The 17,234-nt window shown below is 38.6% G+C and overlaps 1 protein-coding gene across 4 annotated transcripts in view; it reads right to left on the bottom strand.

The window, feature by feature from the left end:
- The window catches only part of pms1 (PMS1 homolog 1, mismatch repair system component), a 97,417-nt gene that overhangs the window by 61,303 nt on the left and 18,880 nt on the right, over positions 1-17,234 (bottom strand). For all 4 annotated transcript variants that reach the window (XM_080198826.1, XM_080198827.1, XM_080198828.1 and 1 more), the window contains 2 exons: positions 15,121-15,284; positions 1,151-1,267 (listed from right to left, as the gene is read on the bottom strand). In XM_080198826.1, coding sequence (XP_080054952.1) covers positions 1,151-1,267; positions 15,121-15,284 — 281 coding nt within the window. The remainder of the gene's footprint in view (positions 1-1,150; positions 1,268-15,120; positions 15,285-17,234) is intronic.

Genomic DNA, 17,234 nt, shown 5'->3' on the forward strand with positions numbered 1-17,234 from the left:
AAACCATAAAATCCCACCTGAGGTCAATGGACCTTCCATTGTCTGCCCCTCACCCGTTCCAATTCCCGTGGCGGGCGGGGCAGAAAAATTCCAGTGTTGAATTTTTAGCCCGCTTGAAGGTGTTCAATAGTATCTTGTCATTTCCACTCAATAAACAAATGGTACGTTCTGTCCCCCAAGCCTCTTTGAAAACCAACTACAATAACGTAGAGTTGTGAAATTCTAAATCAGCAGGCAGCAGTAGTGACAATTTTGACGTCAGTTTCCATTCCAGGTGTCTCACATTGGTAGGTTTGTCAACGGGTTACTGATCACTTTTGTTTCAATGGCCCTGAAGGGCAGAAAGAATGCGGTCCACAATGTCTCGAGTTACATATTGAGGCATATCTTGGCTTGTCCTCTTTGATGTAATCACCGCAGAGATTAGTATAAAACAGTAAATAAACACTTCACAAAACAAATTTGCAATATACTAAATAAAGACATAAAAAACATTTGAAGGAATCAAGAATTGGTATAAGAATTTCAAAGAATGCTATACTAAAGAAGCTTGGAATTGATAGGTCAGCATGTCTGATGGTTTGAGCTCCATTCCTAATTGCCTTCAGTACCCTTAAGTACCAAATACTCTAACCACAAATTGCCAGATGATTTGGCAACATCAGCAGAAGGTTTGCACATATTACACCATTGTGTTAAAAAAGGGAAGAGAATTGACATGGCATCGATCACATAGAAACTGTAGAATCATAGAACAATGAGAGTTACTTTGGAAGTGAGCAAACTGCTAGAGAATTGCTAGAAAGTGTCAGTCATAAGAATTCACCATCAGTTAAAAACACAGGTTGCCTAACAATCAAATTCTTCAATAAAATTATTGAAATGGTGGAAAAGGGAAAATAATGGTGTCAATTATCAAAATACTAAAATTTTAAGCAATTTCTAAATTTGATTCTTGCAGTTCATATTTTATTAAGATCAAAATACTCAAGGAAATATGTTGTAATTGAATCAAATTATCACATAAACAGTTAACATAAGATTGACTGTCATGGTGCACGATCTTAGGGAAAACTAATTGCATTAAATTGCTGAGCATAGAGTTTTTCCCCCCTCTCCCACAGCATAATCAGTGTAACCTTATACTGACCTCAGGTTCTTGCTCATGATGTTGGATAGGTACCATGCTGACCATCACAGCAGTTCCCAGAAATGTTAACAAGGCCATTCTGTGATCCGACACCTTGGCCTTTTGCCATACAACTGCCTGAAATATGATGGCAGAGAATCAAATTCTTAGTACTAAATTTAGGTTTGTTTAGATCAAGTTATATAGAGGTTTATATAATTACAAGGCTTCACAAAGGTTTTCAATACTAAACATATGTACTAATGTCACCATACATTTTACATTATGTTTAAAATATATTTATATACACACAAACATGGATACATATACCTATACAAAGCTTATCTCAACACTGCATAGCAACAGTGGTTAACAGGAAATTCTGCATATGGCACAAGACAGCACTTTAGCAACAGCAACACCCCTTAGCTCATTGACCTACATTGGTTCCCAGTCCAGCAACGCCTCAATTTTAAAATTCCTCTGACTGTTTTCAAATACTGAGATCTCAATGCTCCTCTAATTCTGGCCTATTGTGCACCCTGATTTTAATCCTCCATCATTAGCAATTGTGCTTTCAGCTGCCTAGATCCTAAGCTCTAGAATGTCTTTTCTAAACCTCTCCACCTCTGTCTTCCTTTAAGACACACGTTAAAACTCTTTGGCAAAGCTTTTGGTCGTTTATCCCAATATTTCCCAACATTGTAGATCTAATTTACCAAAACATATTGGGACATTTGTGTTATTGTGAAAGTGCTATATAAATGCAAGTTGCTGTTGTAGTGGATGAAGGATTAAAGCAATCATGACCTTTTACCTAGTACCACTTGGATGAGTCAGATTCACAACAGTTGGGAGCCAATCACAAATTTCACCTATATTCTCGGTATTTGAAAATTATCACCTCTTCATCCTGTTTGTATTTAAGGTCATTGATTTACATAGATAGTTTCATAATGCTGTAACATGTATCTGTTCACAGAACCATCTGCACTGTAAGAAAATGGCACAATAATAAACTCACAGTTCAACTAATTCAAAAAGCCAACTATATGTAGAATCTGTTAGTAAGTATGAATGAGCTTCTAGGATTCATACTGAAAACAATTCAGGTTCTGGAAGCATGCACTACTTCTGAATAGTGATAAAACTAATATTATGACAGCATAATATCTGTTCAAAATGGGATAACGTCATTCACGCTGATGTTTATAAGCCGCCTAGGACCACACGGTATCCAATGAAGGTGCCTCTCGAGGAAAGCATAACCAGAAAGCATAAATAATTTTGATTTGTGTACGATGTTAAAATATACCCTTACACATTTCTTACCGGATACCAGAATTAGGTTACTGGTTCAATGTGAAACTAAAATTGCTGTGCGTACTGGAAATTCCTTGAACCTCTACAAAGCATGTAAGTGATGACCTCTTTATTCATCCTCCCAAAATATTATGCAAGATAATATGGTACAAGTATTTGATTATTCATGTTATAGCTATTTTTTGTACATGGAGCAAACAAAATTACATTGCATGACAAAAGGGCTAGGGATACAACAAAGCTTCGAAATGTTGCAATAAAAGCTCAAATCCACTGCAATTCATCAGAATTATCTTATCCTCAAATGCAAAATATACAGACATCCTCATGTGCAAAATAATATAAACCATTTCTAATGTGACAGGAGCTACTCTGTTCACCTATATTGTTGGCTTCTCTTGGCCTACAATTTAAAGATTATTGCGCATATCTGTAGATATGCACACATATTGCATGCAACAAACGGAACCACTCTGTTAAAGTTAATCAGCGAAATATACTGGACTTAGTTTGACAACATTCCAAATAGTAAGATGCAACTTTGAAACCTGATCAAAACATGTGATACAAAATCTGCAGAGCTGCTAAATGACAAGTTTAGAATTAAGTAAGGATTTCTAATTACAAGTTTATCACGTGGAAATTTTCTTCAGAACCATTTCAAGAAAAATTATACAAAAAGGGTTATTGTTTTTAAAATTATGATATTAAAAAAACGGAATCCCAACATGAAGAGCAAAGAGCATTGCTAATGTTTCAAACATCAGTAATTTGCCCGTCTGCATTTAGCACTGGTTGACATTTGTGCAATGTCATCATGACAGAATGATTTATTTCCTAGTGAGATTAATTTATTTTCAATTCCAGTAACTGGCTAGAATTTCACCTCCTCTTCGCATTACTTGTGCGGGGTATCTTCATCAATGCATGAAAGTAATGTTAAAATATTAAGACTTATTCTGATGATAAATTTCTATGTAATAAACTGAATTTTACTCCAAGAAACAGATTTCAATTTTGATGAAAGCTTCAGGAATGGCTTAGTAATTATCCTTCCAATCATTAGCCTGTTTGTTCTGGAACATGCACACAATTTAAGGAAAAGACCAAAAAAAAGTTTAAAAAAAAATCAGACGAGAAGACAAAGTCTACATGTTGAAACTTCAAATGTTTTGGTTTTTATTTTGTTTTCTCAGTACTCCTAATAGCTTGCTTGTTAGTGATCGACCCATGTCCGAAATAAAGAACAGCGCATTCTACAGGAATGCTTGGGTAGATACCAAATTTGTTTTGGCTTCTAGAAAATACTGCTCTGGCACCCTAGTAAATTAGTCAAACAATCCAACAAGAAATATTGTGCAATATTGCAGGAAAAAAAACACAAATGGACAAGCCATACTCTACAATCACTCTGAAGTTCAAATTTTAAAAATCTAAGTGCCAATAAAATTTCTATATCTGCTTTATTACATGGAATTAAGTCCACAGGACAGAAACAGGCTTTTTGACCAAACTGGCCTATATCTGTTTAGCTTCAGATGGACCTCCGCTTTTTCTATTTGATCTAATCCTGTCAGTATATCCTTCTATTTCTTTTTCCCTCATGTGTTCCCCTTCGATGCTTCTCATCTCAACCACATCTTGTGAGTTCCACATTCTCATCACTCTTTGGGCAAAGAACACGTGCTGGTGAGCAAATTGAACTCAGACGTAGGAGTATTACACTCGCTGCACACCACAACAGAGGATATTTTGCCTTTATCTGAAAAAAGGTTAAAAAAAATCAAAATTCTGTTCATCAGGGATATCAATGTTAAAAGTTGGAAGGGGGCTTGTCAATTGAATAGAAATGTTTTGTATTGGCCGTTTTGCACAGTCAAAAATAAACTACGCAATATGTTATCTTTCTATTGATCCAAAGTGATTAAAATTAAATTAATCTTTAAGAATCCCTGCAACTTAATTATGGATAAAATATTAACTGGAAAGCATTTGTTTTTCAAATTTCCAAGAAATTTCTTGGAAAAGCTGTTTTCCAATTCAAGATAATGATCCCCAAAGTACTGCTGCCACCTACAGTCTCCTCACGAAACCTCATTTAAAAATGAGAATTATAAAGAGTTCTTATTTTGGTAATTTACTGTATACATTTTAAAAACACACAACCCAGTTAAGTAATAAATATACACGATTAATTTTGAGACATAATAAAAACAACAAAATACAAAATTGAAATTTCCTGTTGGATTTCTATAATTTCGAAATTTGTAGGGGAAGTTATTTAGGTACATAACTGTTCTGGGACTTGGGTCCAAATTCATTCCTCACAATGGAACAGATCTTTCCTATAGGAATCTGTACCCTAAACTCATCCCTGTACAATGAGTACAGGCAGTTTCAAATCCCTTCCTAATCAATAACTGTTTCTCACCTAGTCTCTAATCTTTCTGTGACTACCAAAACTTTTCTGATCCCTTCTATTTATACTGTATTATTAATTTTTCAATCCTGTTCTCCACAACTGAATACACTGTCCAATATGCTTGTTCCTTTCTATGTCTAGATTTGTTGAAAGGATGACTATTTGCTCATTAGTTCTTATGACTAGCAGAACCTTTTCTCTCTCTCAGCCAGTCCTTTCCTCTATGATCTTCAGGTTTATAATAATATTGCAATTGAACATGACGGGGGGATGTTTAGGTTCTCGCTTATTGGAGATGGTCATTGCCTGGCACTTATGTAGCACGAATGTTACCTGCCACTTATCAGCCCCGAACGTTGGCAGATTTTTCTGCACGCAGACAGGGATTTCTTTAGTATATGAGGAGTTGCAAATGGCTTTGAATACTCTGTAATATCAGCAAACGTCACCAACTCTGATCTTCTGATGGAGGTACAGTCAGTAATGAAGCAGCTTAAGACGGTTGATGGTTGGGGTCAGGACACTGTCCTGAGAAGCTCCTGTGGAGCTCAGGTTTTTGGCCTCTTAAAACCACAACCATCTTTCTTTGTGCTTGGTGTGACTTCAACTGCACCAATCCCACTGGCTTCAGATTTGCCTGGGCTCCTTTCTGCTGAAAATAGTTGGTTCAATTGGTGTTAATTACTATAGCAGGAAGCTAAACTAGAAATTGACTCTTCATAGGATCTATATAAAAATCAAGCTTTTCAAACTGCATGAGACTACACCGGAATGAGATGGAGACCGAGTGAGTAGCGAACTAGAATCACGTAGAAATTGGGTGCATGGAGAAAAGAGATGCTTTAAGTAAGGTTTATTGCCACTTGTAGTGTATTAAGTGTTAGTCAGATTTATCTGCATTACTAAGGTTTATCAATAGTTAGTTATGACCCCAAGTAAAATTATAAATAAACCAAAATAAAACAATGCTAAGGTTAGTGAGTTAAGGGCAAGGCATGGCAGGACACTCCGTCATGTGGAATGCAAGTGCTATATATGTAGGAAGTTCTGGACACTACCAGTGACCTAAATGACCACGTGCAACAAATGTCACCAGCTTCAGAAACTTGAGCTCTAGGCTTCAGAGCTTGAGTGGCGGCTGGATTAGCTTGGTGCCTCTGCGAGTCTGAGAGCTACATGGATCGCAGGTTCAGAGAGGTGATTACACTGCCAACCCAGAGCATGGAGGCAGAAAGGACATCAGTGACCAGCAGACAATCCAAACAAAAAACAGGTAGTGCTGCAGGAATCCCATTTGTTAACTGTTTTGGATACTGGCAAGAATGCTGGTTCTTTGGAAATGTACAGTCAGAGCCAAGTTTGTGCCACCACAGGTGGCCCAGTTGTACAGGAGGGGAGGAAGATGATTTGATTTGATTAATTGTCACTTATATTGAGATAGAGTGAAAAGTGCTGCTTCTTGCGCACTATACAGATAAAACATTTTGTTCAGAGTACTGTTGGTATGGAGTTTGCACGTTTTTCCCATGTCTGCGTGGGTTTCCTCTCTCACTTCAAAGATGTGTGGGTTTGGTTGGTTAATATCCCAAGATGTGTAGGTTAGGGCGATTACCAAGATAATTTCGGAGGTAGGGCAGGGAGGTACTCTGTTGGAGAGTCCCTGCAGACTCGATGGGCTGAATGTCTTCCTTCTGCACTGTAGGGATTCTATGATTCTTAAAAACTGTATGTAATGTAAGGGTGTAGTATAAATCAGGAAATTAGAGGTGCATGCAATATGGGCAATGCAGTCATAATGGGTGACTTCAATTTATAAACAGACCTGGTGAACCAAATCAGCACTAATGCTCCAGAGGAGGAATTTCTGGAGTGTGTAGGAAATCGGTTTTTGGAGCAGTATTTTGAGAAGCCAACTTGGAATTGGGGAAATTGGAAAAGGATAGTTAACCTGTAAAGTGGCCTTTGGGAAATAGCGACCATATTATGATAGAATTTTGCATTAAATTTAAATATGATTTGGTTCATTGAGAAATTCAGGTCTTAAATCTGCAAGAGGAAAATTATGATGATATGAGGGATAAGTTGGCTATGGTGGAATGAGAAAATACATTTAAAAATTTGACAGTATATAGGCAATGGCTAGTATTTAAAGAAATACTACATGGCCTACAACAGACAAACATTCTTCTAACGCACAAATACCCAAAGGCAAAGGTAAATCAACATGATTAACAAATGAAGTTGATTGCATTAAAGGAAATGGCTTATAAGGATGCCAGAAAAAGTGGTAAACCTGAGGATTGGGAGCTATAGGGAACCCAAAAAAGGGGGACCAAGAAATGGATCAAGAAAGTCAAAAAAGAGTATGAATGCAAACTTGCAAGGATTTTTTTTCTGGAAAGTAGGAAATGTAAACCCTTTATTTACGTAGGGAGGAAAGGGGAGAACTAAACACCTGTTAGTTTAACATCAGTGCTAGGAAAATTGTTAGAATCCATTATAAAGGATATGATAACCTGACACTTAGAAAATGATGCAAGAATAGGGCAGAGTCAATATGGATTTATGAAAGGGAAATCATATTTGTTGATCTTGGAAGTTTTTTGGGGATATTCCTTACAGCACTGATGAAGGGAAACAAAGGATGTGGTATATTTTGATTTTTGGAAGACTTTTGAAAAGGTCCCATAAGCTGTTACTAATGGGATATTACGAGGTCCACAACTGTTCACAATCTATATAAGTTATTTGGATATGGCTATTACCAAATTTGTTGATGATACCAAATGTTTGAGGAGGAGGAAGCAATGAGGTTTCAGGAGGATTTGGACAAGCAAAATGAATAGACTAGAACATGGCAGATGGAACACAATGTGAAGAAGTGTGAAGTTATTCATTTTGGTAGGAAAAAAAAACAGAAATGTTGAGATTTGGAAATGTAGGTGTCCAAAGGGACGAGTGTCCTTGTTCGTGAATTACGAAAAGTTGGAATGCAGATGCAGCAAGCAATTAGGAAGGCAAATTGTCTTCATTGCAAGATGTTTTGGAGGACAGGAGTAAAGATGTCTTGCTGCAGTTGTATACCATCTTGATGAGGCCTCATCTGTAGTAATGTGTACAGTTCTGGTCCCCAAACTGGTTCACCAGGTTAATCCCTGGATTAGCAGGGTGGTTTTATGGAGAGAGACCAGGGATACTGTGCCTGTATTCCATAGAAGAATGAGGGGTGACCTCATTGAGTTTTTAAAAAATTCTTATAGGACATGGCAGAGTGGATGTAGAGGAGGTGTTTCTCTTAGCTGGCATCTAAAACCAGGGGACATAATCTCAGGATAAGGGGGAGGCCATTTAAGACTGAAATGAGGAAGAATTCCTTTACATGAGGGTGGTGAATCTTTGGGATTCTCTAGCCACAGAAGGGCTGTGGAATCATTCAAGCATGTTCAAAATAGAAATTAATAGATGAGTGGAGAGTACTGATATCAATGGAAACAGACAGCATGGGAAAGTGGTGTTGAGGGAGATGGTCAGCCACGATCTAACTGAATGGCAGAGCTATCTCAACAGGCTGAATTATCTACTCCTATTTCTACGTTCCTTGATACCAGACTCTGCCCTTGACATCAAGGCAACATTTGACAGTTATTCTCACCTCACCTCTTGCATTCAGATCATTTGCCAATAATCAGACAAAGGCTGTAATAAGGTCTAGAACCAAGTGTCTGAGCAGAACCCAAAGTTAGCACTGATGAGCAGGCTATTGCTGAGTAAGTCAACTTCATAGCAGTGTCAACACCTTCCAACACTGATGATTGAGAGTAAACTGATGGGTTGGCAGTTAGCTAGATTGGATTTGTCCTGCTTTTTATGGACGGGGCATTCCAGGGCAATTTTTATTTTGTCGGATAGATACCAATGTTGTAACTGTCCTGAAAGAGATTGGCCGAGGTGTAACAGATTATGGAGCACAAGGCTTCAGTACCAAAGCTGGGATGTTTTCAGGGCCTTTGCGGCATCCAGTGCCTTCAACAGTTTCTTGATAACACAGAGTGGATCAAATTAGCTAAAGAATGGCATCAGTAATGCTGGGGACTTCAACAGGGGGTCGAAGTATAGTCTTGTGATGTAGCTTCACCAGGTTAGCATCTCATTTTTAGGTATATGTTCACAGCTGCCCTGCACTCCCCAGTGAGCTGGAGTTGATCCCATGGCTTGATGGTAATGATAGAGTCAGGGAAATGTCAAACCATGAGGCTACAGAATGCAGTTGAATATAATTCCTCTATTGATAGTCCACAGCACCTCATGGATGTCCATTCTGAGCTATTGGATCTGTTCTCAATTTATCCCATTTAGCATGGTGTTTTCTGGCACAGTGGAGGTTGTCTTCAGTGTGAAGACAGAACTTTGTCTCCACAAAGACTGTGTAGTGGTTAATCCTACCAATGAAATCATGGGCAAATGCATATGCCGTAGGGACAGAGAAGAAGGCCTCTTGTTAGTTCTCTCACAACCTGCTGAAGGCCCAGTCTACCAGTACGTCCTATGGGACTCAGCCAGCTCCATCACAAACACTGGACTATGCTTGATAATGGACATTTACCCAGAGCACATTCTGTACTCTTGCTACCCTTGGTGCTTCTTCCTAGTGGCATTCAACATGTAGGAGCATTAGAACATAAGAAGTAGGACCAGAAGTAGACCATTTAATCCCTCTAGCTTGTCCTACCATTCAATAATATCATGGCTGATCTGGTTGTGGAATAGCTCCACTTTTCTGTCTGCCCCCATTAACATCCATGAACAATCAGAAATCTGCACCAATTCATGAACTGAGTAAGGGAGGTAGATGTCAATCAACAGGAGGTTCCCTTGTCCATATTTGACCTGACACCTTGAAATTGCATTGAATCTGGAGTCAATATAGAGGACCCTCAGGAAGCCACTCCCTCCCAAACATTTACTATGTCTGGTGTCTGGTGCGTCTGTCCTGCCAGTGGGACAGGAAATACCCAACTATGTTGGTAGAGGAGTCTTAAGACATTTTCTTGAAGATATGACATGGTGAAAATTGTCAGGTCATTGCTTGACTAATCTGTGGAATAACTTTCCCAATTTTGGTGCAAGTCACAGATATTTGAGAGGAGAACGTTGCAGGGTCAATTGGGTTGGGTGCGCCTCGTCAAAGTTGAAACAGTTTTATTCCTATTTTATTTTTTGTAGCTGTTTCATACAACAGAGTGACTTGTTAGGCAATTCCAAAAGGCAGGTAAGAGTCAAACAACTGGAGTCATAGTTAGGCCAGACTGAATAAGCACAGCAGATTTCCTTCCCTGAAGGAAATTCGTGAATCAGAAGAGAGTTTTTGTAATAATCCAGTAGTTTCCCCAATTACAATTACCAATGGCTAGCTTTTTACTAAAGATTTATGAATCCCTCTAGCTGTATAGTGGGATTTGTACACGTCACCACTATGCTACCATTATCAATTTCAACTTCCTAATTTACCTCATTTTATATATATATATATATATGCCATTAAAATGAAATGGTGTCTTGACTTTTCATTTAATGGTGCAGGCCCATGTCAGAAAACATTGTCCACTGTCAGGCATGCATAAAGTTCCTTATTCAGAAAAACAAAGGGATGGTTAGGGTAGAAAGCAGGAAACCCTGGTGCAGTAAAAGGTGCCATTAAAACAATTAAATAAAGACATATTGTCAATTAAATGCATATTGTTCGTTGTGGATTCCATACTGAGCAGTATTCTGGTTGCCAGACCTACTTTTCCTTTAAGGTTACACATACTTTCCTAAAATGAAATATTGTAGTTACTGCCTTGGTAATTATTCCCATTCTAGTTTTAAGAAAAAATACACTTTAAAACAATGAAGATGTAAAAAAAACTGCTTAGCTTCTCTTACATTTTGCTGGCAACAAAGTAAAGTTAGCATTTTGACAATTTCTTGGCAGCAAAGCTCCCTAAGTGTGACTTGTCAAAAATAGATTGACTGCTTCAGGGATGGATCTGCATGGAATGTCAACAATCTTAAGACAGTGATTTATGAATGGAAATCAAGCATTACCTTGGTGAAAAGTTTTAAATATCTGCTGATCAAATACTTGCTCACAGCAGTGTAACACATTCTTTCCCTTCAATGTTATATTTTACTGTATTCAATCTCAGATGGGACTTTTCTGCCCTTGACAGAAATGACTAAGCAGTACTCAAAGCAATGAATACCAGCAATGTTTCCATCAGATGCTAATTGGAGTCATCCTGATTGTCCGCAATTAACACTACCAAATATTCAGGGCAAAATAGACTGTCTTTTAACATAAGAAATAGGTGTCAGAGTAAGACACATGGCCTGCTGAACCATCCCAGTGATCACTGCTGATCTTCTACTCAACTTTACTTTCCCACCCTTTCCCCATATCCCTTATGTCCTCAAGATTTTAAATTTTGTTTCAAAAACATGGGATACTTATGAAATGGGAAGGAAAAAGGTCATTTGGGCTGCCAAACACAGCCCATACAGGCATGCTGCAGCCATTTATGCTGTGACCTCAGACCATCTCCTGAATCAGATAAAAAGAACTGTATTACAAAACTAATACCAAAGTAGGAAAATCTCTGGGAAATTTCTCATTGCCCATGTTCCAGGGGATTAAATCAGTCCAAAACCTGTCTTAATCCCAGCCTATGTGCTCCTTTCTCAAGAAATTGCTTAGTTCCCTTTGGAAGGATGGTAGAAAATGTATAAGCATCACAGATTTATATAATCTGTTCCAGAAGACAATGACTTTGTGAAAACATATTTCCTAATACTTAAAGCAAGTTTTTTGCTTGAGACTAAAAGCCTCCTCTTCTCAAGGACTTCAAGATCCCTACTGGAAAGAACTTTGTCAGGTAAATGTTGACAATAAAAATCTACCCACAAAATTGCATAAATTGGTAATCATAGTCAGATATGTCATGGAAGATGCTACATAAAAAAAAGAAAAAAAAAGTCACACTTGCAGCAGCTGGTTTTTGGAGGGTGATTAAATTTATTGTTCTGGGCATCAGAGTGAGCTGCTAAACAAAAGATCCAAAGATACTCTTTTTACTGGTTTCTATGCTGCTCAAACGTATCATACCAGCATCTGTTAAAACTGAACATCCACAGGCCATCAAGCACCAGGGTGAACAGAGTCACTCTGACAGTGTAGAGTTTAAACCTGAGAATAGATGTGTTGGGAGGGAATGGATAAATATGTTTGACTTTTTTTTACATAATGGGAGCACAAGCCAACTTTAGCCCATTCCCAGGTTTAACATTGGTGTGCTTGGATGCCTATGAGAAATCTACTCACCAAAGCCTAAGATTGTATAATTGGATGTGGGTGTGTACATATTGTAGAACTAACATCATTAGGATATCAAGTATTTTTAAGATTGCTTCAAACTTGGCTCAAATTTTAACTTGTACAACCTGTTTTTTGCAGCTCAGGAATGTAATGTGAGCTTGAGCAGGAGTTCTGATGGGTATTTTCATTTTTCATTGCCCTATCTGAATTAAAGCTCAATTAATCAATTGTTGTTTCAGTTTCTTCTGGTAAATGTCTGGCAGAGTGTGTTCGGGTGTTTTAAATCTTTGAGGATTTTAACTGATAAGATCAAGATGCTAGGTACCCTGGATATGTTTGACAGCACATTAGAAGAGGAAGACCATCACCATTCTTGCAAATGATGTGGTGTGGTGGGATTAGCACATGTATATGAGTGAGGTGCACAGAAGCAGGACCTAGGTCACAATAGGTGCCACCTGTGTTACATGGTTTAGAGAAGCTCAACTTCCTTGACCTCTTGAAAGAGCAGCACTTCCGCAGATTGAGATTGTTGCATCAGGTGGTGTCAGACACCTACAGTCTCCAACAGAAGGACCTGCTGGTCATGCACCGTCAGTCACTGTGAAGATGATGATTGCCATCAAGTGTTTTGCCAATGGATCCTTCCAGAGTACTTTGTGACATTCCCCGCATCTCCCTGTCAACTGAGGTACACGTAGGGCAGATCACTGATGACGTTTTTTTCAATAACAAATGCATAAATTTGTCTCTCTGACTTGGCTCTCATAGTGAGGTGCTAGGCTCTGCACAATATTGCAGAGACGACATCGACGGAGGAGAACAAAGAGGAGGAAGAGAACAAAGATGGGGTAGCCATCACCAGACTAGGTGTTTACATTGCAGCCTAAGATGCCAGTGTATCACAAAGACTTTGTCAAAGCAGAAATCCTAAACTCCATCACCAGAACCAAAACCACTGTGCCCCTGTCTAAATATCTTTCAGCCACTGTCCATCCAATAAGTCCTAACAAATGTTGACAGGCATCACGAAACAAGTGAAGAGGTGAGTTTGCCTTTGGGATGCACAATGGGCCATGTGAGGAAGTAGCACAAATCATTAAGTTTAGTGTACGGTAATACTAAAACAAATGCATCATTTTGACAAATACCTACGTGCATACACTTGGTGAATTGTAATTTTTCCAATTTTCTCTTCCTATCACTTCTACATTGTGTTCCTTGTATGGCTTTAACAGAGATAGGGGCAGGTTGCTAAGATCCATACTCCGAGCCTTAGGATGCTTTTAGTGTACATCATCTGTGTTTTGGAGCCCAAGGGCCCCATTTGCACCTGAGCAGGGGTAGCAAATGGAAGATGAGGCAGCATGTTCAGCATTGGTCAAGGGACAAGGGTGAGAAGTGAAACACTTAGAAGTGGAAACTCCTTCTATGCCCCCTTTCGTATCATCCTATCCTGGCAGCTACATCATTCCTGCCATTCTGCTACAAACCAGGCTGGTGAAGGTTGGTGGGATGTTGTCCAAGATCATGGATAAGGTAGCTGTTTAAGGCAGCATACATGTTGCAACTTAAAGACCTGAAACAATTAACCAAAAAAGATTTCTCTCAAACAATGTACCACTTGATGCTGCGAAATGTTCAAATTCCTGCACCAAATGTACTTCAACCAATGTTTCACATAAAAGAAATGACTGCAATAACATTGACTACTGAACTGTGTATTACACAGCATTCAAAGTACTAAAGACTATGATAAGAAATATCAGTATCCTCATCATAAATGGGATTGAGTCAGATACATTCACAGCCTGATGTCTGTTAATTCCCTATTTCAACGAAATAGGAGACACACCAAATCTGACAATGTGACTGTAAACTAGATAAGATAATAAAGATGTTATATTGTAAGTGGCTCTCCCTAGACCTCAGCCAAAGATGCCATTCAAAATTGTCAACTTCAACCTACAGGAACTCTCTGCAGAGAAGGCTAACATTCTTTCTGACATGAAATCAGACCTCATGATTGAAAGAGAGAGAGAGAGAGAGATGGCAGCATCAAACATTCCTGGCATGCACACTGCTATGTGGACATCAAAAATACCAATGGCAGCATGATACATGTACAAGATTGGTGACATATGCTTTTATCTAACATCATGGAAAATGGAACTTATCTGGTTGACAGCAAACAAATAGCAATAATTGTGTTTATAAATCACCCAATGATCAACTTGCAATGCCAGCCAACACTTCCTTAACAGAAAAGTCAATAGAGACAACACCAAACGAGCAGGACAGAAGCTGAAGTAGACCACTTGCACCTGCGCTGTCATTCAGCAAAGTCATGGCTGATCTTCTATCTCAATTCCACTTCCTGCACTATCCTAATATCCATTAAGTATATGAAATGTTATCAATCTTTGCCTTAAATAGGCTCAAGCAGCACTATCACAACTCTCAAAAGGTAGAGAATTCCAAAGATTTACAATATCTTGCGTGGAGGTGGTATTGGGATTCTTGGGAAACATTATGATAGACAAGTCCCCAGAGCCTGATGGGAAATACCCAGAACACTGAGAGGCAAGGGAGGAAATTGCTGGGGCCTTGAGAAAAATCTTTATATTCTCACTGGCTACCAGGGAGAAGTCTCACACCACCAGGTTAAAGTCCAACAGGTTTATTTGCTAGCACAAGCCACAAGCTTTCAGAGCGCTGCTCCTTCATCAGGTGAGTGGGAGTTCAGGGGAGGTCACAGAAGATTGGAGAACAGCCAATATTGTTCTTTTGTTTAAGAAGGGTAGCAAGGATAATCCAAGTAATTACAGGTCTGATACTGAAAAAAGTTCATATGCTCCAACAATTAAAATAAATAAAATAATTTTTCCTTACCTTATTGTGTGTAAAAACAATCCTTAGTTCTGGTTTTATTATGCCATATGCCATTAGGAGATCTTGAACTTTTTTCAGCTCTTCTTTGCATTTTTTGGCCGTGGAGTAAAATTGTTTCCTTACAGGGATATTCTTAAAAAGTTTGAGCACAGTCACCGTTGTTCCTAATAGACATAAACAACAGTAAACTGAAATTAGCAATGGACAAAAGTAAGAGCAAGCACTGAAAAAAGAAAGTACTAATCATTGAAATAGTTCTAATTACTTAAATTATCATGCACTACTTTTATTACAAACTTTCCTTTTGCTGTGCTGGAGCAGAAACAGTGGTGAAACAAGAATCAAGGAGGCAGAAACAGGGGATAGACAACTTGAAAGGTTGAGGGGTGTGGTGCAGGGTCTACAGTGACTGGGAGGATCAGGGAGTGGGAGGTTTGGGTAGCAGGAGGTAGTGTATGTGGAAAGTTGCATGTTTCTTTCAAAATAATATGTATTTAAAAATATAAAAAATATTTACTAATGAAAGAATTTAGCAATGTAAAATAGTTAAAAGGGTATAATGTTTTAGTACTTCATCTTTTTTCTGTTAAGGAAGACCCTACAGAATCGGACTACATCCCACAGGAATCAAAGTTATTTCATTTAAAATCAGGATTTTCAGGAATGCAATTACAATTTTAAGTGGGCTTCTTGTATTTAATTCCTCTAATTGAAGAATAGTATGACAATTAAATTTATTCACATAGATATGCACATTTATATAAAGTTCTGCAAATTATGAATAAATTAATTTAATCCTATGTTTAAATTATAGTCAGACACATGTAAAATCCAAAGAATGTATTATGCCCAAGAAGCCAGGGAACTGATAGATTCAGAGATCCACAACAAAGGCCCTTCGCCCCATCGAGTCTGCACCAAAGACAAATCACCTAACCATTCTTATCCCATTTTCCAAAGAGGTGACCAAAGTAGTTGACATGGGAATGAACATTTATGGATGTATAGATTTCCAGAAAGGAGATATTGGCCTGTTATTCCAATTGATAGGGTGTGACTTGTGGTTTCCCAGAAGAATTAATGTTGGGGCTTTAACTAGTCATCATATTATTATTGACTTAAATGATGGGATGGAAAACCATGTGCCCAAATTTACTGTAGAACAAAGATATCTTAAGGATTACAGATAGAAGCATAACATTAAAAAAATGCTGTTAGATTGAGCGAGTGGGTAAAACCATGTAAGAAATGTTATATCATTCACATATGACCTAAAAAAGTGAGAACATAACACTTTCTAAATGGTGAAAATGAACTTTAAAGTATTACTTTATCTTCATATTTTGTCAATAATTTTTGAGAACTGTACTGAAAGTTTTAAAATTTCCAGAACTAGTTGATTGCTGAAGTCACTTTCCATGGATTCAGGAAAAAGCAATTTTCTGAAGTGTATCTGTCATGCTGTACGAATGGGTATGATAACCTTGTTCCTGAATTTGAAGCTGCTCCATCTAGTGGTCAATGCGCAAAGTGGTGACTTGGCTGCTCAGAATGATGCTCAGTTAAGTTATAAAGTCACAGGCTGTGATTGGTGGACGTCGCCCCATCCAACTTTTGACAAAGTCGCAATTATGGCGAGAAATGAAAATAATGTCTGCGCCCCATTATTTGCCTCCCCTGATCTTAACAGCACTGTTTCACTGGCAGAAGCCAATTTAAATATTAATGCTTTGCATGTCATTAATGAGTCCTGAACGCTATTGTCCTGGTTCACTTATCTGTACAACCACAATGGCCAAGGTTCTCTTCAAGGAGAATCACGTATGGCCTCCATCAATGGGGAGCTGACATGATGACCTCGCTGGGGGGAAATCAGAGGCCACTGAGGATGCCGGGTGGGGGGGGGGAGAAATCAGGGCAGGACTGGGCAGTGCCTGCCAGGCATCCTGGCACTGTCCATCAGGCACCATAATTGTGCTAGGAGCAGTGCCAAGGGCAGGAGACAGAGTGTGGGCAGAGCCTTGACAGGGGTGGGGGAGGAAGTAAGCAAGGTAAGCAGGAAGTTCTGCAGGGCAGAGAAAAAAAAAATCAGTAGAAAGGGAGGACAAGGAGGA

Source organism: Carcharhinus amblyrhynchos, chromosome 11 (assembly GCF_965287045.1).
Source record: "Carcharhinus amblyrhynchos chromosome 11, sCarAmb.v2.hapA, whole genome shotgun sequence".
Lineage (NCBI taxonomy): Eukaryota > Metazoa > Chordata > Chondrichthyes > Carcharhiniformes > Carcharhinidae > Carcharhinus > Carcharhinus amblyrhynchos.